Below are 27,046 nucleotides of genomic sequence, written 5' to 3' on the forward strand. Positions count from 1 at the left end.
TTTTGGATATAGAGGAGGAGAAGATGGAAGACATGAGTATTGGTTGAGGTAATAGTGACAGTGGGTGTGCTGCTGATGGTAAAACTGGTAGGAGAAACCTGGTAAATTTGGGGAAATCTGTTAGGAATTGTGAGAACATAGAAAAATCCCATTGCCATGATGTGTCACAAAAAATGGGGGAGATTACTGACATTACCGAATCTGATGATGGCTCTATTACAGATAAGACGTGGCGACTAGGACAGGGTGATAGCACAGGAAGAGAGAGGCTGTAGCTGCAATAGTAAGAATTCCACCCAATGTGCAACCCTAACGCCCTAAGACTAAAGGCCCACAGGCCGGAAATGCCGTGCTAAAGCGCTGCGGGAACAACCGCGGTGGGAACGCATCATGGTTCTTCCCGCAGCGCTTTGAACAGGAAGTTCACAGAGTTTTCCTCCACAGACTTTCTGTTAACATTACATCTACGGGAATGTTTCTTGTGTTTCCGTAGATATAATTGACATGCTGCGATTTCCAAAACCGCGCCGTTTTTGAAAAATCGCAGCATGTCCGCACTGCAGTTGAAATGCAAAGTGGGCATGGGATTCACAAAAATCCCATCCACTTTGCCTGTACTGTATAACGCTGTGGGAAAAATCGTGGCATTTCTGTGGGGCACCGGCCTAAAAGATCTGCCTGGGGTAGATCTAAGGCAAATGTGGCTGGTAGTGGCACTGGCTGACACATTGACACTGCTGCTGGTTTTGATGGGTTCATCTCCCACATGGGAATTTTCTTTTGCACAATACCATATGACAAATCGATTGCAAGGACAAGATCTGCAAGCAGATAATAAGCCATGAGTGTAAAGGCACATATAAGAACTCCTAGAACCTATCTAACCAGTCTTATACACTATTTTATAGCAGTTTAAAGGGGTTGTCCCATCACAAGGATCCTATCTATACTGCTTGTTAATGTGGATGTAAGACTTTTCCTAAATACACTGCTTCAGCAAAACTGCTTTGTTTGTCCACTATCTTACTTTATTCAATTCTTTGTGGCCACAGCCCTGACTTATCTGCTCAAAAGTCAAGTGATGTGTCTGCTGCTCTCAGGGGGGAGGGGCTAAGTGCATGTGAGTGAGCCTGTGTATCTAGCTATTCCTGTGTCTACACCACGTCACCTTGCTTCCTGCTCTCAGATAGGGGAGAGGAGCTGCTTTCATTTCTTCTGTTCTCCCAGTTATCAGGCTAGCTAATTCAATTGTGTTCATTATGGCAGAGACAGGCAGTCTCTGTATGTAACACAGAATGGAGTTGCTGCTGCCTGTACTTCATAGTCCAATATGGGTGGGCGGAGCTACATGCTAATTTGGGGGGTGGAGCTAAACGGTAGGTTGCATGTGAAACCCCGCCCACCAAATGATGCAAGAAACCAGGAAGAAAGAAGATTCTACAGCTGTGAAGACTGATGAGTATGTGAGGTGGGAATACCCCTTTAAGGTTCATACTAAATTTGTTCAACCCAAAACTAATCTGGGATCCGAGTCATCCAAACCTAAACGAATCTTGAGAAGTTCGCTCATCTTTACTCATGGATGTTTTTGGTCGTGTGCATATAGCCCAGTGTTCTGATACTATACCGCTCTCATTCTTGTAAAGGCCGATCCAAAATGTATCTTGTTGGTCGCTGAGTAACTGAGTATGACGGAGGAGGAAATCCAATTCAGTAGAATCTTCAATGGAAGTTAAACTGCCACCTAGAAAATTGTCATAGTGAATAATTCTGTTTGCTTGGCATCCATTCCTCTGGGCAATGGCACAACATAGTCAATGATCTGATGCTTCCTTACATATAATTTGTCTAACCCTTTCAGGGCCAATGCCTCAGACTACCCACCACCAAAATTCACCTTTATATAATAATAATACCTAATTCTATGGTGGAATATGATTTTATTTTGATTTATAACTAAATAACCAATTTGAATTCTTATTTCTTCAACAATCAAAATGTCCACGATATACTTATATTAGCGCCAGTCACAGATCCGAAATATTTTTTTTTCTATAAAGTAGGACTTACCATACTGAAGACATTGTAAGGTTGCCTTGTACCACCAAGTGGTGGATGATGATTCAAAAATATAACAATGGTTACGGAAGGAAATCCAGGCCTTTGAAGCTACGTTTGGGCAGGTTCCAGGTGTTTCAGGTGGGTCAGTGGGAAGGAGAACTTTAAGACCAAAATTTAGAAGACAAAATTGCTGTACAGTCAGATATAATAGATTAGGTATAATAGATATACATATACCATATATACTCGAGTATAAGCCGACTTTTTCAGCACAGTTTTGAGGGGAGTTTTCGGCTTATACTCGAGTCAGGGTCCACAGAGCACAGAAAGCTGCAAGGACCTGCATAAATTAAACAAAGGGGAAGGTACTTTAGTGCTACTGCTCTGTGGTTGGCTTGTCATGTAGGTCACATGACTGGGATGCCATCAAAGGTCCTGTAGCCACTAGAATGTAACATCTGCAGTATTGTGCATATTGTGTCTTATAGAAGATGTCTGTCCTATCAAGGAGAGGAAGCTACAGTAAAGTGAAAGTAAAACACACAGGTACCTGCCGGAATTACTATTCCTAGTAATGTCAGGCATTTGGGGTTATTAATTTAGTTTCAGTAACTCCATGTGCCTCACATTAATAGCAGTTAACCCCATCATGTCCCTCATATTAACCTCTGTGTGCCCTATATAAGGGTTACTAATATGTGAGACACATGGGGGTACTAATAAAGGACCTAAATTATGAAGATACCTATTACCTCCATATGTCCCACATATCAGTAACTCATGTGAAGCACACAGGGGGTTAATGTGAGGGACATCATGGGGTTAACTGCTATTACTATGAGGCACATGGAGTTACTAAGCTGTAATGCACATGAACAGACTTTTTTATCTGCAATGGTAGATTTTCCCCCCTAGGCTTATATTCGAGTCAAAAAGTTTTCCTAGTTTTTTGTGGTAAAATTAGCGTCCTCGGCTTATATTCGGGTCGGCACTTAATCATCCCAATGCATATAAAATTGAACTGTGAAAATAATTTTCCTATTTTCTATAGATTGTTTATATGCAGCTGCTATACAGACCTATGTGACTCCATGGTAAACTATAAGTAACTGTATATAATGTAATCTTGCAATTATACTCTATTTCCCCATCATTTTGCTAATAATAATAAACTGAATGGAGATTGTCTTGTATCCTGTGCTAGAGGGTATTTGTGGAGGAGAGGGATAGGACTGAGCCATGTGCTTCAGATCTAGCTGCTCCAGTCTGATATCAGGACTCCTTGATCTTTTCCTTTTGAAATCTTGGCTAACATACAGCTGAATACACTACTGGTTATATCTCTAGCTATACAGCCCAGCATCCTACTGGATATATCACTAGCTATTCAACTAAGAATCCTATTCCTGTCCCTGCTGCCTGGCTGTACTGTGCACTCAATTTCAGGCTGTAAGATATCAGAACCCCTAGATCCTTCACTTTTGAAGTTCTGGATATCACAGAACAGACATGATACCTGGGGAGGATTTCTTCTCCTCAAGTGGATTTTTCCATCTTACAAACCCCTACCGTAGTAGTAAGCCTATTACCCACTTTTGTGTTATATGATTCTTTGTTTCTATGATATGCCATAAATGTCCTATATGGGAAAAACCCTTTAAGCCGCTCTAGTGGTGACCACAGTGAACTAATAACAAAAAAAATAACATAGCTCCAACCTCTATGAAGACGTTTTGGGAAAATGATGAGGTCAGAATGTTTGACCTATATGTGATACATAAAATGATACATAGACTTCATTTAGACAGTGATCATCTTACCACTTGTATGTTTGCAGATAGAAGGATACCTCTCATTACAAGACGACGTCTTCCATTTTCCATCCGTATCCACATATATGCAGGAGGTGCCCATTCTTGGCTCCCCAGGGGCCCATCTAGTGTAGTCAATTCTCCCTTTATCAACCCACTTGTATGCATTTCCAGTCTGAAAGAATTATCATTTTTACACATTGTAATGATTTTGAAAGGATGTATAAAATTATATCCAGAATACAAATCACTGTAACACATTGCAAATCTCAAACCTTGAAAATTAAGATTCCCTTTAACCCCTTCATGCATTCTCACGCACAAGTATGTGGAAGAATGCAGTTACTTACTACATGTACGTGAGGGAGATCGCACGGGCTCAGATCAACATGGGAGCCCGGCTGTATCCGACCACCAAGCTCCAATAGAGATTGCACATTTTAGGGGTTTGCCAGTGTAACAGAATGCCTCAGGCGGCATCAGAAGCCGTTGTTAGCTGTATCTGATAGCTGTATCTGACAGTCTCTACAAACATGATATGGCATTCAGATACCAAACTTCTAAATCTGCAGTCCAAAAGCCACATAGCACTCCTTCCCTTCTGCACCCTGCTGTGCCCAAACTGCAGTTTATCCCACATGTATGAAACTGGTGTACCCAGGATAACGTACGTAATGCCATATGGGGTATATATACATTGGGCATACACTACCATTTGGGCACATAGCAGGGCGCAGATGTTAAGGACCACTATGTGCTTTTGGACCACAGATTTTGTTGGTTTTCGGATGTGTGGAGGATGTCCGCTTGTGTAACCTCCTTTTTCTGTATTTGAGACTTATGCTGACGGCTGCCATTTTGTTAGACCATGCGGTCATCATGCGGCCATGTGCTGTGGACTCCATTTTCTTTAGTAAACTCACAACCCCCACTTAGCCCTCAGGGGTGTGTGACCTCTCTCCAGTTTCTTATCCAATAGACATGCATCAGGACTATTGTTACAACTTCTCCACCAATCATGTTATGCTAATTATCCTAGCCAAACCTGTTCTGTCTCTGCAATGTGTTATATACTGCTGTATTGTTACCATTAAAGACAGAACACACTTTACACACACTTCTCTGAGCCTGGCATATGAAAAGGAAAAGACAACTTTATTAATTTGGACTTCAATACGGTGATACTTAGAGCGAATTGCGCTCACAGGATGCCATGGCACATTTGCAGATACCCTAAAATTTCCTCTACAAAATGGAGTTACTTCTTGGGCAATTCCAATTTATAGGGACTTGCACAAACTACATAGTGTCCAGAAAGTCCCTCTATATCTACATCCAAAAACTAAAAAGCGCAGTGCTCCTTCCCTTCTGAGCCCTACTTTGTACCCAAACAGCAGTTTACACCCACATATATAACTTTTTTGTACCCGGGATAGTCCACTTAATAGTTTTATAAGTGCAGGTCTCTGATTAGACAAAGTGGGGACAACGTTTTGGGCACGGATATCACATTTCTTTAAAAAAAAAAAAAAAAAAAAAGAAGTACATTTTCACTTTGTATATTAATTTTTGAGAAGGACTCTTAGGCTCAAAATGATAAATTTCCTTGCGGAGTGTAGTTTCAAAAGTGGGGTCATTTTTGAGGGGTTTCCATTGTCCTGATAATTTAGGGGCTCTGCAAATGCGACATGGCACCAGAAAACTATTCCAGCAAAATCTGCCTGACAAAAGTCAAATAGCGCTCTTACCATTCTGAGCCCCACCATGTCCCCATACAACAGAGTATGACTACATATAGGGTATCGCCGCGTTCATGAGCAATTGTTTAACTGTGGGGGGCTTTTATTCCTTTAACCCCTTGTGAAAATAAAGTGACATTTCAGTAATTTTTCGCTTACACATCCCAATGATAGTAAAATCTGTGAAACGGCTGTAGGGTCAAAATGCTCACTATAACCTTCTGATGAATTCTGTGAGGGGTGTAGTTTCCAAAATGGGGTCACTTTTGGGGGATTCCCATTGCTTTGGTCCTCTAGGAGCTCAGCAAAAGAGACATGGCACCTGAAAACGATTCCAGCAAAATCTGCTTTTCAAACGTCCAGTGTCGCTCCTTCCCTTCCATGCACTGCCGTGTGCCCAAACATCAGTTTACATCCACATGCGGGGTATTTCTGTACCCGGGAGAAACTGTATAACAAACTATGAGATGCATTTTCTCCTTTAACCCTTTGTGAATGTGTTAATTTTAGGGCTAAATGAATATATTACTGAAAAAAAAATTAAATATCTAAATTTCATCTTCAATTTTTTTTTTTAAATTCCTGTGAAATGCTTAAAGGGTTAATAAACTTCTCAAATACAGTTTTGAATTATATGAGGGGTTTGGTTTTGAAAATGTGGTGATTTATGGGGGGTTTCTAATATACAGGCCTTTGTAATCTCCGTCAGAACTGAAGGGGTCCCTAAAAAATTAGGGGAATTTTCTTGCAAATCTGGAAAAATTGCTGTTACACTTGTAAGCCTTGTAACATCCAAAATAAATTAAAGAACGGTTAAAAGATGATGCCGATATAAAGCAGAGATATGGCCCCTAATTTTACCCAAAAAAACTGGGAAAACTTATTGTCTCGAGTATAAGCCGAGGGGGGGAAATGCAGCAGCTACTGGAAAATTTCAAAAATTAAAATGGTCGGAGTTTTTGGGTGCAGTAGTTGCTGGGGAAGGGGAGGGGGTGTTTTGGTTGTCTGTCTGCCCCTTCCCTGAGCTTCAGGACTGTTTTTTTTCCCCCACTTGGAATTCAGCCTGGCTGACTATAGGGGATCTGCAGTGCTCCTATTAACCCCTTCCCGACAGAACAGGAGCACTGCAGATCCCCTATATTCAGTAGACCGAGTACTGTCAGACACAGGGAGACCTAATGTGTTTGTGTGTCACAGTCATTTTCTACTTTTATATGTATTCTAGGGAAAGGAGGGATTTACAACTTTTATTTACCGTACTTTATTTTTTTATTATATTTTGTTTAAAGCTTCTTTTTTTCACTATTTTATGGGAGATTCTATACATTACTTTTGCGGCTGGTCATAGACCCCCCCTCCCAAAAAAAAATAATATATTATTTTTTTTTTTTTTTTTTTGCTTGACTCGAGTATAGGCCGAGGGGGGCTTTTTCAGCACAAAAACTGTGCTGAAAAATTCGGCTTATACTCGAGTATATACGGTATTTGCTGGATTGACTGCACTTCACATTTATGACACGAGATGTCTCTGTTACCAAATGTGTATCTGTAGTCACTCTATACCAGGAGTGTGTTAGGATTGTGCAGTAACTGCGGCCATGATATGGGCATCGCTGTCTGTTCCTCTGCACAATCCAGGGTTGCAAGGGTTAACCTGCCTTGCAGCAGCTGGGCGTGGTCGACTGTTTGATCGACATGTGTGTCGACCCATGGATGCTCGGATTGGGCAGCTGGGCTATTTGCTGGTGACCGCCCCTTGCCTATATAAGGGGGCTGGTCTGGACGCCTGGCGCTCTATGATCACATTCCAAAACCTGAATTGATGTGTGCGTGCGTGCGTGCGTGCGCGGGCGGGTTCCTGCCAGAAATATTATTAGTTTGCCCTAGCTAGTAAATGACCCCTGAGCTAGCAATGCCACTGTTAGTCAGGCAGCATGCTGCCTTGTATGTGTGGTAAAAGTCAGTAGGGTAGCTAGCATTCCTTCCCAGACAGGGTGACTGGGAGTGGGCTTGGCAGTAGTTGCCTGTAGAGATGAGCGAACACTAAAATGTTCGAGGTTCGAAATTCGATTCGAACAGCCGCTCACTGTTCGAGTGTTCGAATGGGTTTCGAACCCCATTATAGTCTATGGGGAACATAAACTCGTTAAGGGGGAAACCCAAATTCGTGTCTGGAGGGTCACCAAGTCCACTATGACACCCCAGGAAATGATACCAACACCCTGGAATGACACTGGGACAGCAGGGGAAGCATGTCTGGGGGCATAAAAGTCACTTTATTTCATGGAAATCCCTGTCAGTTTGCGATTTTCGCAAGCTAACTTTTCCCCATAGAAATGCATTGGCCAGTGCTGATTGGCCAGAGTACGGAACTCGACCAATCAGCGCTGGCTCTGCTGGAGGAGGCGGAGTCTAAGATCGCTCCACACCAGTCTCCATTCAGGTCCGACCTTAGACTCCGCCTCCTCCGGCAGAGCCAGCGTTGATTGGCCGAAGGCTGGCCAATGCATTCCTATGCGAATGCAGACTTAGCAGTGCTGAGTCAGTTTTGCTCAACTACACATCTGATGCACACTCGGCACTGCTACATCAGATGTAGCAATCTGATGTAGCAGAGCCGAGGGTGCACTAGAACCCCTGTGCAAACTCAGTTCACGCTAATAGAATGCATTGGCCAGCGCTGATTGGCCAATGCATTCTATTAGCCCGATGAAGTAGAGCTGAATGTGTGTGCTAAGCACACTCATTCAGCACTGCTTCATCACGCCAATACAATGCATTAGCCAGTGCTGATTGGCCAGAGTACGGAATTCGGCCAATCAGCGCTGGCTCTGCTGGAGGAGGCGGAGTCTAAGATCGCTCCACACCAGTCTCCATTCAGGTCCGACCTTAGACTCCGCCTCCTCCGGCAGAGCCAGCGCTGATTGGCCGAAGGCTGGCCAATGCATTCCTATGCGAATGCAGACTTAGCAGTGCTGAGTCAGTTTTGCTCAACTACACATCTGATGCACACTCGGCACTGCTACATCAGATGTAGCAATCTGATGTAGCAGAGCCGAGGGTGCACTAGAACCCCTGTGCAAACTCAGTTCACGCTAATAGAATGCATTGGCCAGCGCTGATTGGCCAATGCATTCTATTAGCCCGATGAAGTAGAGCTGAATGTGTGTGCTTCATCAAGCTAATAGAATGCATTGGCCAGCGCTGATTGGCCAGAGTACGGAATTCGGCCAATCAGCGCTGGCTCTGCTGGAGGAGGCGGAGTCTAAGATCGCTCCACACCAGTCTCCATTCAGGTCCGACCTTAGACTCCGCCTCCTCCGGCAGAGCCAGCGCTGATTGGCCGAAGGCTGGCCAATGCATTCCTATGCGAATGCAGACTTAGCAGTGCTGAGTCAGTTTTGCTCAACTACACATCTGATGCACACTCGGCACTGCTACATCAGATGTAGCAATCTGATGTAGCAGAGCCGAGGGTGCACTAGAACCCCTGTGCAAACTCAGTTCACGCTAATAGAATGCATTGGCCAGTGCTGATTGGCCAATGCATTCTATTAGCCCGATGAAGTAGAGCTGAATGTGTGTGCTAAGCACACACATTCAGCACTGCTTCATCACGCCAATACAATGCATTAGCCAGTGCTGATTGGCCAGAGTACGGAATTCGGCCAATCAGCGCTGGCTCTGCTGGAGGAGGCGGAGTCTAAGGTCGGACCTGAATGGAGACTGGTGTGGAGCGATCTTAGACTCCGCCTCCTCCAGCAGAGCCAGCGCTGATTGGCCGAATTCCGTACTCTGGCCAATCAGCGCTGGCCAATGCATTCTATTAGCTTGATGAAGCAGAGTGTGCACAAGGGTTCAAGCGCACCCTCGGCTCTGATGTAGCAGAGCTGAGGCTGCACAAGGGTTCAAGCGCACCCTCGGCTCTGATGTAGGAGAGCCGAGGGTGCACTTGAACCCTTGTGCACCCTCAGCTCTGCTACATCAGAGCCGAGGGTGCGCTTGAACCCTTGTGCACACTCTGCTTCATCAAGCTAATAGAATGCATTGGCCAGCGCTGATTGGCCAATGTATTCTATTAGCCTGATGAAGTAGAGCTGAATGTGTGTGCTAAGCACACACATTCAGCTCTACTTCATCGGGCTAATAGAATGCATTGGCCAGCGCTGATTGGCCAGAGTACGGAACTCGACCAATCAGCACTGGCTCTGCTGGAGGAGGCGGAGTCTAAGATCGCTCCACACCAGTCTCCATTCAGGTCCGACATTAGACTCCGCCTCCTCCAGCAGAGCCAGCGCTGATTGGCCGAATTCCGTACTCTGGCCAATCAGCACTGGCTAATGCATTGTATTGGCGTGATGAAGCAGACAAGCACACACATTCAGCTCTACTTCATCGGGCTAATAGAATGCATTGGCCAATCAGCGCTGGCCAATGCATTCTATTAGCGTGAACTGAGTTTGCACAGGGGTTCTAGTGCACCCTCGGCTCTGCTACATCAGATTGCTACATCTGATGTAGCAGTGCCGAGTGTGCATCAGATGTGTAGTTGAGCAAAACTGACTCAGCACTGCTAAGTCTGCATTCGCATAGGAATGCATTGGCCAGCCTTCGGCCAATCAGCGCTGGCTCTGCCGGAGGAGGCGGAGTCTAAGGTCGGACCTGAATGGAGACTGGTGTGGAGCGATCTTAGACTCCGCCTCCTCCAGCAGAGCCAGCGCTGATTGGTCGAGTTCCGTACTCTGGCCAATCAGCGCTGGCCAATGCATTCTATTAGCCCGATGAAGTAGAGCTGAATGTGTGTGCTTAGCACACACATTCAGCTCTACTTCATCAGGCTAATAGAATACATTGGCCAATCAGCGCTGGCCAATGCATTCTATTAGCTTGATGAAGCAGAGTGTGCACAAGGGTTCAAGCGCACCCTCGGCTCTGATGTAGCAGAGCTGAGGGTGCACAAGGGTTCAAGTGCACCCTCGGCTCTCCTACATCAGAGCCGAGGGTGCGCTTGAACCCTTGTGCAGCCTCGGCTCTGCTACATCAGAGCCGAGGGTGCGCTTGAACCCTTGTGCACACTCTGCTTCATCAAGCTAATAGAATGCATTGGCCAGCACTGATTGGCCAGAGTACGGAATTCGGCCAATCAGCGCTGGCCAATGCATCCCTATGGGAAAAAGTTTATCTCACAAAAATCACAATTACACACCCGATAGAGCCCCAAAAAGTTATTTTTAATAACATTCCCCCCTAAATAAAGGTTATCCCTAGCTATCCCTGCCTGTACAGCTATCCCTGTCTCATAGTCACAAAGTTCACATTCTCATATGACCCGGATTTGAAATCCACTATTCGTCTAAAATGGAGGTCACCTGATTTCGGCAGCCAATGACTTTTTCCAATTTTTTTCAATGCCCCCGGAATCGAATTTTGGCGCACTTTACCACGTGGTGTTCGATTCGATTCGAACATGGCGAACACCCTGATATCCGATCGAACATGTGTTCGATAGAACACTGTTCGCTCATCTCTAGTTGCCTGAGTGGTTGGGTAGAACAACTACACACAGGGTTTACTTGGTCTCTGGCTAGTCCTGGAGTTCAGGCTAGCCAGTTTGTTTATTTGTGCGGCTGCTCTGACTGCATGCCTCTGTGAATGTTAACAGAGCGCACCTGGTCCTTCATTTTAGCTGGCAGTGACAGGAACTGTTAGTCTGTATTCACACCAGGTTGGTTAGCAGTTAGTGGCCCAGAGGGCTCCGTAGGGTTTAATTTGTTTATTTTTCTAATAAACCCTGCTGACCATAACAGGGTGCTGACACTTTTTCAGCGTGTGAGCTAATTTATTAGCTGACCAAGGCAAAAGATCTACTAGGGCGGGGGCGGGGTGGGACCGGCGGGCATATCTGTGGGTGAGGCCAGGCATGTGGGCGGGGCCAGGTGGATCGTGACAGCAGGAGATAGCGGCGTTCTCTGGCTGCCCAGGGATCCCCGCTGTCTGCTTCTTCACAGCGCAGGCTGAGAGTTATCTCTGGACACTGGCAGGCTGGGGCTGCTTGCACTTCCTGAGAATTGTGCTGTACTACAGACATGTTATTCACCAAGTGAGGGGATTATTCTCTTATTAAACTCTTGTTCCAGTAAAGTCAGTTCCTGCTTTATCACAATTGTCTATCTGGATTTGACTCTGCCACATCCAGCACTTACACTCTGCAACAGTTTTTTGGATGACTGCCCTGGGTCTGAGTCTCCTGGGGATCTATAGTCCTCAAATATATCATCAGTTTTAACAAGTGTATATCACTTACAGGGGCCTGTGACTTTTACATGTTACTTGTAAGTACTAGCATGGCTGCAGCTAGTCTTCCTGTAAGCAGGGGAAGAATAGCCTTTCTTAAGGCTATTCCGACGTGGTAGTATTTAAAAAAGGGATTCTAATGATAGAATTGTATAATATTATTAAAGGGATTCTAAGTTATTTTTATATGTTTGAGGGGACGGACAACCCCTTTAATGACTAGCTTTGATATCAATTGGCACAATATCTAGTAATGGTGTGCTTTTTGTACGAGAGCCAAGAAGAAAATGACAATGGACTCCTGATTATGGGTTAGCTGTATGTATGAGCCTATCAGATGGGGGTAGTGGAGTCATCCGGAGCGGGAACCTTCTCTCCTAGTTATTGTCCTTATGTATGGTCTGTAGACTTTAGCGTTGCGGCATCTTGCTTGTTTACACATCTCCACATTTCTGTTCTAATTTTATTAAAAATTAATAATAAATAATAAACATTTTCTCACCTCTTTTCCACTATAAAGGCCAATCCAAAAAGGCTCCTTATGTTTAGCCAGGTGCAGTTTTAGGAAAGCTGTGGTGTACCCGTCCGAGATGCTGGCTAGCTGTGAATTATCCTTCAGACACTCCTGACCGGCCTCATCCCAGGTCCTTTTGGTTGTGTCAAACTTGTAGGTGGCGTCTCCATATTTATAGTAGTCTGAGGGACTGGTGGGGTTAACTGATAGACTCGGATCTAAAGAAGAAATGACAACAGACCTTGAGGGTAGTTTCACTCACACACTGCATTTTTTTTTTTCTTAGAAAAACACTGGAGTTTTTTTTATTTAGTTCTTTGAAACCAAGGCAGAGATAGATACCGCAGGAAGGTGAAATGTAAGATCTTCCTCTGTATTTCCCATTTCTTTTGAATTCTCTTTTGGCTTTGGCTCATAAACTCTGATGTGATTTTCCAAAAAAATCAGTGTGTGAATAAGGTGAGGTTCACATCTGTTTTGGAGACTCCACTGCAGATTCCACCTAAAGCTGGTGGAGAGAAAAGTCCTGCAAGGAGTATCAGTATATTTCAGTATACTGATGGACACCAGGTGGACCCTATTATTGTCTATAAGGTCCGCAGGTAACCACTTTTTTAGTGGATGAGCTCTGTTAACCGGGTCCCCATGCTGACCCAAACAATGTAGAGACCATCGCAGCATTTCTACTGCGCTTATTTTTCCGCAGTGTGTGGATAGTAATCGCGAGAATCCCTTCCACTTTGCAAAGACTGTAAACCATCTGCGTGTTTGCATTTCCACCGTGGCCAAACCATGACATTTACGCCATGTGGGGCTTGTATTTTCACTGCTTTTCACTCCATTTTTCTAAATCTCATTCATTTTACTTGGACTGTAGATGGCAGCATTTTTTTCTGTTGGCTTACTAACAGCCATAAAAGCTGCATTTACGCAAAGTTTGGTGGCAGTTATGAAGTGACAGGAGCCACAGTTGGTCTATGACTGTTTTGTGTAGATTCTGATTTACCAGTTCCATAACCAATAAGTTTGGAAAATTCTCTGTACTCTCATAAACACCTTTACTATGATAGGGATCCATAAGAGTGGGCCACTGGGGGCAGCACTGAGGTAGGTCCCACCTGCAAAACCACCATAGTACTTGTATTGTGTCCCCCAGTGTGACCTCCCCTAATAGATGACGTCTATCTGATGGAATTCCGCACTGCTGATCTCTGACTATGGAGAAAAGTCTCCCCGATTAGAGCCGCAGATAAAACAAACGTCTCCGCCGTAACTGGTCTTACCCTTAGATTTCTGGCATATGTATCCTCTGTCCAGACTACAATCCTGCGCAATCCAGGTACCGGCGCTCAGTATAGTCCCACATTCCAAAGCCACACACTCATACTAAAAAAGATGAAATTAGTAAAAAAAAAGATGAAATTAGAAAAATTACACAATCTCATGAACAGTGCTGTGCTAAAGTTTTAGTCAGGTTTAGAAAAACCCTGCAGAGTTAGAATACTTTCAGAAATAGAAGGCTTAATAGTAAAGACTGGATTAGCTCCTATGGCTATATATTTGTTAAGTCTTCATTAAAAATCCATCAAAAACTTCAGTACAATGCATATGATTTAGAAATCTATAGGTGAACATGGTGGGTGCCCAGGTAACCCCTCCCCTGCCTCCTGCTTGTAAGATCAAACAGGAAGAAAACTATCACAAGCGCAAACTGCAGTGTAAGATATGGGACAGCAGTAAAATGCAGTGTGATGTACAGGGTCGACTCCAGCATTATATGGGTTCTTCGGCAATAGAGTTGCAGTAAGCCCCCTTATGCCTGAGCTTTAGCCATCCAGTACAGAAGTAGTTCTTATGCTATGTTAGGATAATAGGATTTAGGCCGCTGCATAAAAAATCTGAGTATTGATTATTTTTTGTTGCGACAGAGTTGTGTCCACAACAGGTCTCACTGCTAAATGACTGTAGCCTCAGCTTAATAGGCACCAATAACCAATAAAGGCACCATTTTTGTAACAATTTTTGCACAAAAAAAAGAGAGATGGCTGTCGAGAAAGACAACACCGAGCAGCAAAAATGGCACCAAATTTGGGCAAATATTTTTTATATAAGCCAACTAATTGTAGATGTAACGTTAGACTAGAAGGTCTAATAAAGCAACAAAGAGCATCAGACACTTTGATATATTTGGGGCAGTGTAAGACTGTCTAGTCCCAGTTTGCACTGTCTATGTTTTACACAGTATTAGTAAACCTGCCCCATTGTTCAGTGTTGTCACATGTAAAGGTTTCCATTCCGCAGATTCCCTTCCTCCAGTCTATAGGCACAGGCTTACTCTGCCCACAGGTATATTCCACCTGTTCAGCCACAAATAGTCCCCTCCATTGTTAATAAATAGTGTTATATATAAAGACAATAAATTACTTACAGGTGAATATCTAGACCATTTTGGATGCCCTTTGGCCCAGTTTGTATAATACAATCCACTCTGATCTGTCCAGACAAACTTGTATTGCTTGTTCTTGTCGTGTAATCCAATCCAGACATCGACCGTAATGTTTTTTAAATGAGACATCAGAAAAGCTGTAATAAAACATATGATATGTATGTCATATATGTATCCCGTATCAAAACATTTCTGCAATGAGGATCATAATATCGACGATCACATGAAAATTTGGGTTTTAAGAGGGAATTTCAAATCAAAGAAAGAACGATGGATTTATGAGTGTAAATTTATGAACCTGCTCCAAACACTGGAGAAGGGGCTAAATCTGTCACATGGATTTATGGCATCTTACAGAAATCACTGACCTGAGACCCTGAGAACTGATAGGTTCACATCTGCTTACGGAGTACAAGTGCAGATGTGAACTGAACCTTACACTCATGGCCACAGGCACCAATAGACCAAAGACTCCTTGAGGTCTATGGGAGAATTTCTAGACATTCTCTGTGCAGGGAGAGTAATGGCAGTAATGATGGGATAATGGTGTTATCTATAGAGGTGATGTCTTCTATTGTAACGCTGTTTGTAATGTCAATGAGGTGACTGCTGCAAAGAACTGGCTGCTTCATCGTATTATTAGACATGGTGACCAAAGTGAAAATTGTAGGATATAGCGACATAAAAGAAATGCAAATATACAGGGCCTTGCGAAAGTATTCGGCCCCCTTGAACTTTTCAACTTTTTGCCACATTTCAGGCTTCAAACATAAAGATATTAAATTTAATTTTTTTGGGGAAAAATCAACAGCAACTGGGACACAATTGTGAAGTGGAATGAAATCTATTGGATATTTTAAACTTTTTTAACAAATAAAAAACTGAAAAGTGGGGCGGCGTGCAATATTATTTGGCCCCTTTACTTTCAGTGCAGCAAACTCACTCGGTTCAGTTCAGTTCAGATCTCTGAATGATCCAATGTTGTCCTAAATGACTGATGATAAATAGAATCCACATGTGTGTAATAAGTCTCCGTATAAATGCACCTGCTCTGTGATAGGCTCAGGGTTCTGTTTAAAGCGCAGAGAGCATCATGAAGACCAAGGAACACACCAGGCAGGTCCCAGATGCTGTTGTGGAAAAGTTTAAAGCCGGATTTGGATACAAAAAGATTTCACAAGCTTTAAATATCTCAAGGAGCACTGTGCAAGCAATCATATTGAAATGGAAGGAGTATCAGAGCACTGCAAATCTACCAAGACCAGGCCGTCCCTCTAAACTTTCATCTCAAACAAGGAGAAGACTGATCAGAGATGCAGCCAAGAAGAGCATGATCACTCTGGATGAACTACAGAGATCTACAGCTGAGGTGGGAAAGTCTGTCCATAGGACAACCATCAGTCGTGCACTGCACAAATCTGGCCTTTATGGAAGAGTGGCAAGAAGAAAGCCATTTCTCAAAGATATCCATAAAAAGTCTCATTTAAAGTTTGCCACAAGCCACCTTGGAGACACCAAACATGTGGAAGAAGGTGCTCTACTCAGATGAAACCAAAATCCAACTTTTTGGTCACAATGCAAAATGATATGTCTGGCGTAAAAGCAACACAGCTCATCCCCCTGAACACACCCTGATCCCCACTGTCACACATGGTGGGGGCAGCATCATGGTTTGGGCCTGCTTTTCTTCAGCAGGGACAGGGAAGATGGTTAAAATCGATGGGAAGATGGATGGAGCCAAATACAGGACCATTCTGGAAGAAAACCTGTTGGAGTCTGCAAAAGACCTGAGACTGGGACAGAGATTTATCTTCCAACAAGACAATGATCCCAAACATACAGCAAAATCTACAATGGAATAGTCCACAAATAAATGTATCCGGGTGTTGGAATGGCCGAGTCACAGTCCAGACCTGAATCCAATCGAGAATCTGTGGAAAGAGCTGATGCTGCTGCTCACAAACGCTCTCCATCCAATCTCACTGAGCTCCAAGTGTTCTGCAAGGAAGAATTTCAGTCCATGTGCAAAACTGATAGAGACAAACCCCAAGTGACTTGTAGCTGTAATCGCAGCAAAAGGTGGCGCTACAAAGTATTAACGCAAGGGGGCCAAATCATTTTGCACGACCCACTTTTCAGTTTATTCTTTGTTAAAAATAAAGTTTAAAATATTCAATAAATTTCGTTCCACTTCACCATTGTGTCCCACTTGTTGTTGATTCTTACCCCCCCCCCCCCCCAAATTAAAATTTTATACCTTTATGTTTGAAGCCTGAAATGTGGCAAAAGCTCAAGGGGGGGTCATTATACTGTCGCAAGGCACTGTATACAAATTAAAATGGGTCATTTTCTGGTGACCCATTACTTGATTTATTTTTTTTAAAACCTTAAATTAAAAGGATCTTGCCGAAGTCCGAAGATGTGCAAACTATTAAAATATAAAAACATTAATCCCATATGGTAAACACAGGGGGAAAAAAATTACAGATTTGGTGGTGTGTTTTTTTTTCCATTTTGCCCCCCTAAAAAAAATGGAATAAAAAGTTAAGAAAACAGCATATAGTCCCCAACATGGTATCAATAAAAACTACATATTGTCCCACATAAAAGACACCTTACATAGCTCCGTACACTGAAATATAAAAAAGTTACAGGTGTCAGAATATGGTGAATTTTTTTTTTCTTCAAAATGTAGAATTTTTGTAAAATTATTAAAACATGAAAAAAATCTATATAAATTTGGTATCACTGCGCTTGTACTGACCTGTAGAATAAAGCTCACATAACATACAGTAAATAAAACTCTGTCCATTACTTACATTGTAGCAAATCATCATTTATAGTGGCCAGATTCCCCCCCAAGGACTGACAGGCACGTCTGGCATTATCCCAGTGAACCCCTTCATCTTCTTCTGTGCCAAATATCCCGTAACACTTAGAGAATATCAGAATATGGTTATGACATAAAGATGATAATACAAATAAATATCACAATAAAGCAATAAGGTAACAGAAATAAGTCTTTGGTTACATTGTATGACCGTGTAATGAGCGTGTTGTTGGCGTAGATGTGCATGCTCTAGCATTTCAGCAGCTCTCAAGCTGGCCTGCCGCTGAACTTGTTCCTCACACCGTGCCTGTGATTGTTCCAGCATCTCAGCAGCTCGCTGGGATGCCATATAATGAGCGTGTTGTTGGCGTTGATGATCCGCTTGCTCCACTTAAGAACTCTGTGACTTCTGGCTACCTTCATAGCTCTCGTTGTTTTTGAATTTTGCGACAAATTTAGATATGCTTTTTCTGGGCATGTTTAAAATTGGCAAACTGCCAATTTGGATTAAAGGTGTTTTCCCATCCAGTGTGTCAGCACTGCCTGGTGCAGATCAGATAATATGCAAATGCATGCACACAATGGACTTTTATGCTCTTCACTGCGAAACCGTTTTTTTTAAACCGGACACAGAGTACTGCATGTCCGACTCTGTGTCTGATTAAAAAAAAAAAAAAAAAACGTTTTTGCGGCGGAGAGCATAAAATGCTCACCGGCGCTCACGGCCGGACATCTTTCAAACCCATTCAAATGAAGGGGTATGAAGAGTCCTGCAGCTTTCTGTCTCCTGCTCAGTTTTGTGCAGGAAACGGAAACCTGCATGAACGGAGACCGGGCGCAGATGTGAACGAGCCCTTACAGGGATATTGTCATAGGAGGTGCAATGGCTGCGGTCTCACAAGTGCCTCTGCCGCTAAGGAGGATAAAAGGTGGGAGGCTTTCCCTTAGGGCACAGTATTTGGCCTCTGCCTAGAATGTTCCATATCTAAGCCAACAGAACAGAGTCCGACCGCACATCATTACTCACTGTAGCTTATATTCAGGGCTGGATATACAAGTTACTATTGTAGTTCTGTATCTTCTATATTCTATATATTCAATATATCCTGAATATTGATGAAATTACCTTCTGTCCAAATGGCATCCAGTCCTCTGGACATCCACCTTCTGGGGCAGGAAGAGTTGGGGCAAATGTGGCATTAATGGTATTGTTTGTCCTTTCACAGATAAATCTATTTTTAAAGCCACAATTTCTGTCATTCCATAATCCTATAAAATGGAGCAATGGAAAGTAACAGCATGTCAGTGATGGGCAGGAAAGAGGACCTCTGACTGCTGGGGGTGGTGGGAGAACAACAACTAAGGGAATCAGATGGTCCTGGGGGCTTATTGCCCGGCCCTTTATTTGGTAACTATAGTGCAGTGCAAAAGGTTTAGGCAGGTGTGGTCGAAATTGTTGCAAAGTCATATCCTAATGCTTTTGTCAATTAAAAAATAAGTGAATGATGAAAGAAGAAAACTAAAACACAAAAGGCTTTCATGGCTAGAACCCTGGCCCATTCATCTTTATAGCCACATACACTTGCCAGTATTATCACAGCCAATATACACACACCGGCCACTTTATTAGGTACACCATGCTAGTAACGGGTTGGACCCCCTTTTGCCTTCAGAACTGCCTCAATTCTTCGTGGCATAGATACAACAAGGTGCTGGAAGCATTCCTCAGAGATTTTGGTCCATATTGACATGATGGCATCACACAGTTGCCGCAGATTTGTCGGCTGCACATCCATGATGCGAATCTCCCGTTCCACCACATCCCAAAGATGCTCCTCTATTGGATTGAGATCTGGTGACTGTGGAGGCCATTGGAGTACAGTGAACTCATTGTCATGTTCAAGAAACCAGTCTGAGATGATTCCAGCTTTATGACATGGCATTGCATTATCCTGCTGAAAGTAGCCATCAGATGTTGGGTACATTGTGGTCATAAAGGGATGGACATGGTCAGCAACAATACTCAGGTAGGCTTTGGCGTTGCAACGATGCTCAATTGGTACCAAGGGGCCCAAAGAGTGCCAAGAAAATATTCCCCACACCATGACACCACCACCACCAGCCTGAACCGTTGATACAAGGCAGGATGGATCCATGCTTTCATGTTGTTGACGCCAAATTCTGACCCTACCATCCAAATGTCGCAGCAGAAATCGAGACTCATCAGACCAGGCAACGTTTTTCCAATCTTCAATTGTCCAATTTCGATGAGCTTGTGCAAATTGTAGCCTCAGTATCCTGTTCTTAGCTGAAAGGAGTGGCACCCGGTGTGGTCTTCTGCTGCTGTAGCCCATCTGCCTAAGTTCGACGTACTGTGCGGCGTTCAGAGATGCTCTTCTGGCTACCTTGGTTGTAACGGGTGGCTATTTGAGTCACTGTTGCCTTTCTATCACCTCGAACCAGTCTGGCCATTCTCCTCTGACCTCTGGCATCAACAACGCATTTCCGCCCACAGAACTGCCGCTCACTGGATGTTTTTTCTTTTTCGGACCATTCTCTGTAAACCCTAGAGATGGTTGTGCGTGAAAATCCCAGTAGATCAGCAGTTTCTGAAATACTCAGACCAGCCCTTCTGGCACCAACAACCATGCCACGTTCAAAGGCACTCAAATCACCTTTCTTCCCCATACTGATGCTCGGTTTGAACTGCAGGAGATTGTCTTGACCATGTCTACATGCCTAAATGCACTGAGTTGCCGCAATGTGATTGGCTGATTAGAAATTAAGTGTTAACGAGCAGTTGGACAGGTGTACCTAATAAAGTGGCCGGTGAGTGTATGTGGCAGTGAGCCCAGGGAAACGTAAGGCATGTCCTATATCGATTCAGGTTTGCTTGCATCAAAGAAAGATACAAAACAGAAGATGAGCAAAAGAGAGAAGAGTTACTCAGCCTATGAGAGATGGTGGAGTGGAAGGTGAGAGAGTAGTAGAAATTATCCTATAATATCCGCACTTTCTTATGGAAACTGTCATTCTGTCTCAGTTCCGCGATCAGGTCCTTCATTTGCCGAATAGGCAAAATCTCCTGAAGCCTGGCAGTCAGTGACGATAAGGGAGGTAGACTTCCAGAGGTGGGGAATGACGGACTTGGCCACTATCAGCATAAAGCCAACCAACCTACGAATGTGCTTTTGCGTCTTAAATGGAAAAATGGCGACTAGAGACGAGTGGAGACTAGAGATGAGTGAGTACTGTTCGGATCAGCCGATCCGAACAGCACGCACGCATTGAAATGAATGGACGTAGCCGGCACGCAGGGGCTTAAGCGGCCGGCCGGCCGGCGTCAAAGCGGAAGTACCAGGTGCTTCCATTCATTTCAATGCGTGCGTGGTGTTCGGATCGGCTGATCCGAACAGTACTCGCTCATCTCTAGTGGAGACAAGTTCAATTCCACCAAGTGTGTAAAATTGCGCCCCAACCAGCAGACCAGTGCCAGCAGTTGGCAGAGGTTGGAGGAAATATCTCATGGAGGAAAGAGGGGACTCTGTACCAGTGTGAGAGGATTTTATAGTTTTATAGGAGATCGAAAACTTGTGACAGAAGCAGAAGGCAGGCTGAAAAGTAAGTTCTTGCTCCCAGCTGATCACAAAAATCTGTAATGGGCCATCTTTATCAGCGAAGAGGACGTAGATGATGGAGATTGGGTGTGATGGCATTGCGGGACCTACTCATAGGTGTACAAATGGGAGCAGGGGCCTGTTTAGGTTATGTGTCTTTTTTAGGGAAGAATAAAACTAGTGCAGTTGAAGGTATTGGCAATGTGATCCTTGGCCTCTATGTTCTTGAGTTACTAGCTCAGTATAGGGTAGGGGAAAGGTTGGGGACAGAACTTTGAGAAATGTTAGGGATGGTTGGGTAGTGGGACTGGAGAGTGAGGGAGAGGGAGAGTTCCCAGAGAAGTTTGGGTTACCCGAAATAGGAGTCAGTGAACCATCATTAATAAAGAGGGGGGAAATGGTGCAATATGATCGACACACGCCGGATCCTTGTCGAGCAACATATAGGAGCTCCAAAGCAGTTCTACCCGACTAGTGGAATCGATGGAGCCACGCAAGGGCCGTGAAAGGTATCAGGCTCAAAGAACTTTCTAGGGCAAGAGTTTAGAATTCGCAGAGTGATGCCAGTCTAAGATTTGAGCAGTGACAGCTGCCAGATAGTATTTGGTGCAATCTGGAATTGTGAGGCCACCTAGGCGTTTGATTTTGGTGATAGTACATCTAGCTATTCTCTGTGCCTTAGAGGATCAGATTATTTTAGTGAATGCTTTCTGGACAGAGGAAAATAACTCCTTGGGGAGGCGGAGGGAGATTGTGTGGAAGAGGTAGAGTAGCCTGGAAAGAACATTCATTTTTAAAATGTTAATCCAGCCTAAACAGGAGAGTCCCTTGGTATCCCACCTAAATAGATCAGCCTGAAGTGTGCATAGGAGTGGGAGGAAGTTCAAGCCGTAGGTGTCAGATGGGGAATTTGAGAAGTGCACTCCCAAGGATATTTGTATATTTTAGTGTCTTGACCGTAACAGAGATCTTGAGGCGTAAATGCCCCTCTCTTAGTCGGATTGTGTCAGATGGCCATGAGTAAATGTTCCATGACCTGTGCATAGAGTAGTGGGGAGAGAGGGCATCCCTGGTGAGTGCCGTTGTGGATGGTCAAGGGTGATGAGAGGGTACCAGTGACTTGGATTAGGGCCTGCAGGAATTATATAGGACACGTATACGGACAGCATAACAGACCCAGCCTAGACTTATTTGTTGGAGAGTAGAATCGAGGAAGTTCCAGTCAACCCTGTTGAGGGCCTTCTCTGCATCAAGGGAGAGAAGTATCAGGGGTGTTTGAGACCTACGGGCATGATGGATGGCAGAAAAGGCCTTTAGGGTGTTATCCCAGGCCTTCAGGTTTCTGGTTGGAGGAGTGCCGGGGGAGGGGAAGGTTGTAGAGAGGATTGCAATAGTTGTTGAATGTGGAGGCAATGTCCACAGTGAGATGAGAGGTCCGGCCTGCAGCAGTTTTGGACATGATATGAGAAACTGAATACTGATCTTTGACTGCAAGTGCCAGAAGGTATCCGGCCTAATTGCCCCATTCATAAAGTTGACAAAGTCGCTGCTGCTTGTGGTCAAGGAGAGTCCTAATTTCATGGAGTGTCACCGTCAAGACAGTAAGAGTAGAACATTGAAGATTTGTTTATGTTGTGTCTTGAGTGAACTCGGGGATTGGAGGAGAGACTTAAGTTTCGCTCCAGCTTCACTTTTAAGTCTAGCCCCATGTTTCATCAAGGACTTATTTTAAAGCCTCCTAATGGGTAGGAGGTGAAGTATCGTCCTGGAAATGCTCTTGTTCAAAGTCAAGGGTGGATTATTAAAGATCAGCTAGGCAATGAGCAACCCACTGCAGCGACTCGTTGAGCCACCAGGAATTAGTTCATTGGGCAGGGGTAAGAGTTTAAGGGAGCAGGCGACAGTAGTCCAGTAGTGTATTACCAAAAGTGGCCGTCATCACCTAGAGTAGAGACGAACGGGGGAGGAATATGTAGTCCAGTCTGCTGTATGAGTCCTATATATGGGAGTAGAAGGAATAGTTCTTTAGTCAGCCCCTTTAATGGAGCAGTGCTGCCCTGTGGCTCGCAGGGGTAAGTTGACCGATATGTGGAGGGTGCTGTGCAGAGGATCATTAGCACCCTAACATCCTGGAGATGTTAGAGGCGGAAGGTGACAGTGCAGGTGACTTCAATAAAGCCCGTGGTGAAGCCTGCAGTTGCCTGGGAGGAATGAGATCTGAGGTCTGCAGAGATAGACCTGCAGTGCGCGGAGACACAGTGGTAACATCTGAGCTGGCCTGTTCAAGGTTGGCCAGGAGTCTCCCTGGTGAGTACAAAAGTTAGATATAGGCACATCAGGTGGTTGGAACATCAGAGGTCCCCCCGGTGCTTTTCAGGTGCCTAATTTGCCCGTATCGCTGGAGGAATCTGCTCGTTGTAGGACGCTGGGACCAGATCTCAGGCTAGATACTTCTAGTATGCTGCCATGCTAGGACATGCTCCCCCTACCCCCTGAACATTTTTACTATAAAATCTGCCCAACTAGTGTACAGAAAGTGAGGGATAAGCCAACTCCCCTTTCAACCATATCATGATAATCTGTACTCATGATATAATTTCATACATAAATGTCATTATAAATTTAATCCATACCCAATGGTGGTTGCATCTCCGTGCAAGACTCGTCATTATTAGCAAAGTCCGGCTGATTTGACTCCCAGGCGACAAAGTCAACTGGAGAACCGTCCATCCATCTAATAATAAAATCATAAAGAAATGGCGCCATCATGATTAAAGGGTAATACACATGCTTAAAGGAGAATGATCGGACAAAATACTTAAAAATAACTTGTGACTTGGAGACTGCCAGACACTGCGAGAAGGCTCAAAAGAGGTGAGGGAAGGTGAGTATAAATGCTTTTTATTTATTTTTACTTTCTCCATCAAGCACCTATTAAATTCTTTATCCGGTCCCGAACGTTGTAGGCCGATGTAATAACTTCTCTTCATTCTCTTGTCCATAATCTAAAAAAGGAAAATAAGAGATCACATTTTTTAACTCACCTTTTAAAGACTGGCCTATTTTGGACCCCGTGGACCAAGGAATTTTCTTTTTCATTTTCAATAACACATTCTAAGAGTCATAACTTTTTTACTTTTACATTTAATGAGGTGCAGTTTTTATTGGTATCTTCTTAGGGTACATCTAATTCATAACTTAACTTTCTTTAATTTTTTTTTTTTTTGGGGGGGGCAGTGCAAAAACACTTAATTTTGTCACCTTTATGATTTTCTCTTTTTGAAATGTCATTTGGAATAAATGACATATTTGCAAATTTTGGCATGGAATGGTATGCAAAGTGAACCACAATTTATTTTTTTTAACAAGTCTAACTCCATATGGGTGTGCCCCCATGGACATGCCCCTTTTAAGCATCACCACACCCTTTCTTGCAATCAAACCCTCTTTTTGTATCAGTGCAAAATTTGTCATGCCCCCATTATAGATATGACCATCACATAACGTGTCCAAGTCCCAAATAAAAAGACTCCTAACCCAGCGGCTGCAGGAACATTCTGCAGGGCCCAGAAGAATTGTCTATTCATCTTGGAATTCGGGAGGTCACTCTTTTGTTTGGGAACCCACTGGAGTTTCTGAGAGAGTTAGCTGTTAGATCCAAGGCCACAATCAAAGCAATAGCAAGCAATTGGCTGATAACTGTGAGCAGTAGAGGCAGCACATCTCTTCAAGCCAAGACAGACCCTCAAATGCCTTTACTAGAGCTCATCGAGAGACAAGATGAACTTTGCTAAAACTTACAAAGTGGCGTGAACAAAAGAGAAGTCATACAGCAAGGTCAAGATCAGGAGAGACAAATAAGCAGAGATGGGAGACAAAAGCAATATCCTAGAGACTAGCCAATGGTCTAGAATCCAGCTGGGAACATCACAACAGAATCAGAGTCAAAAGGGGAATCCAAGGAACAAGCCAGAGTTCACAAGTCATACAGGTACACAATGGAAGCCAAACTAGAAGTAGGAAGCTAATAATCCGCATATGTGCAGGAGGGCATGGTCTTATATAGGCCTCCTCAGCTGCTAACTAGACGAACTTCTCCGCGCCTACAATCCCGATTCTTGTCGGTATGTAAATGAGTTCTTTCGCAGCACTGGGGGCGGGCCCAAAGCTGAGAGAGAACTCTCTCCACTGCCGCCTCCTCTTCTTCAACAGCGTCATCTTCAGCTTCTTCTTTCGGCCATGGCTTGTAACTTCTAAAGCCTCGGGCCTTGGGCAGAGCAGACTGTGCATACCCACAGGCCACGAGAAAATGGCCGCTTGCGCATTATTGGAAGCGGCCATTTTCTCGTGGCCTGTAGGCATGCACAGTCTGCTAGGCCCGAGGCCTTAGAAGTTACAAGCCACGGCTGGAAGAAGAGGCTGAAGATGACGCTGCTGAAGAAGAGGAGGCGGCACTGAAGAGAGTTCTTTTGCAGCATTGAGGCCACCCCCAGTGCTGTCTGAGCGCTGGGGCCCGCCCAAAGTGCTTCAAAAGAACTCATTTACATACCGACAAGAACCAGGATTGTAGGCAAACAGCGGTGTGGAGAAGACGACGAAAGGTAGGAGACGAATAGCCTTTCTAAAGGCTATTCCGACGTGGTACCTACAAAAAATTGTGTTTGACTGATAGGATCCCTTTAAAGAACTTTATGAAGGGTGAAAACAAAAACATGAATCACACTTACGTATTTCCAGAGGAATCTCCGCTCAGATTCACTGTTAATGGTGACAAGATGGGAAAAATTGTGTTTGCAAAATTCTTGAGCTTTCTCCATCGGCACTTCATCCCTGCTAACATAGTATTGGCTGTCATTGTAGATCAGCCAACCGTCACTTGTAACTTCATATTCTATTATATAAATAGGACACAAATATATTATTATAATATACAAGTTGGAAGGAATGACCCTAATAACACACAAATGTAACAGGGATCATGGCAGCACAGGGAGCAATGTATTGTGGTACGTGTTGTGTATTCTGCCATTTTTCAATGCATCTTTTTCTTACTAGCCATGGGTAAAGGCCAAAATGTCAGCCGTAGACAGAAGGACTGATTAAGGGTATAAGGGTATTTGCCCCTCAAACATATTGCCCTAACCCAAGGTCAGAAAGAAAAAGATGCATTGTGGAATTTCATATAACTCATTGAAGTTTCCACTTTAATTTTCCTTCCATGGTCTTGTAGATACGTCCCAACTGCACACATCTACCACTCCTTGTTTTTGCAGGGTATCTGGGCTGGGGTCTGCATTTATCTAGGGGTCAACTATAAAAATTAGAAACCCATTGACTTCAATGACATTTTACAGGCGTATTTTTACACGTGTAAAAAATATCATTGAAGTCAATGGGAGTCTTATTTTTACACTTGTATTTTTACATGTGTATTTTACAAAAATACATGCGCATTTACTTACCCCTTAGGGAGCCTTCACACGGAGTAAACGTGCATGTATTTTTGCAAAATACACGAGTAAAAATAAGACTCCCATTGACTTCAATGATATTTTTTACACGTGTAAAAATACGCCTGTAAAATGTCATTGAAGTCAATGAGAGTCTTATTTTTACACGTGTATTTTTACACGTGTAGTTTGCAAAAATACATGTGCATTTACTCCGTGTGAAGGCTCCCTTAGGTTGTTTCACACAATGTGTTCTGAAGGCATCAACACTATGAATTATCACA

General features: G+C 43.8%; 1 protein-coding gene across 1 annotated transcript in view; it reads right to left on the reverse strand.

The window, feature by feature from the left end:
* The window catches only part of LOC142201187 (macrophage mannose receptor 1-like), a 183,087-nt gene that overhangs the window by 110,534 nt on the left and 45,507 nt on the right, over positions 1-27,046 (reverse strand). Inside the window, exons 19-27 of the mRNA XM_075272015.1 lie at positions 26,040-26,203; positions 24,244-24,317; positions 23,946-24,046; positions 18,822-18,964; positions 17,685-17,799; positions 14,848-15,002; positions 13,703-13,805; positions 12,408-12,637; positions 3,882-4,047 (exon numbers count right to left, since the gene is read on the reverse strand). Coding sequence (XP_075128116.1) covers positions 3,882-4,047; positions 12,408-12,637; positions 13,703-13,805; positions 14,848-15,002; positions 17,685-17,799; positions 18,822-18,964; positions 23,946-24,046; positions 24,244-24,317; positions 26,040-26,203 — 1,251 coding nt within the window. The remainder of the gene's footprint in view (positions 1-3,881; positions 4,048-12,407; positions 12,638-13,702; positions 13,806-14,847; positions 15,003-17,684; positions 17,800-18,821; positions 18,965-23,945; positions 24,047-24,243; positions 24,318-26,039; positions 26,204-27,046) is intronic.

This window comes from Leptodactylus fuscus, chromosome 4 (assembly GCF_031893055.1).
Source record: "Leptodactylus fuscus isolate aLepFus1 chromosome 4, aLepFus1.hap2, whole genome shotgun sequence".
NCBI lineage: Eukaryota > Metazoa > Chordata > Amphibia > Anura > Leptodactylidae > Leptodactylus > Leptodactylus fuscus.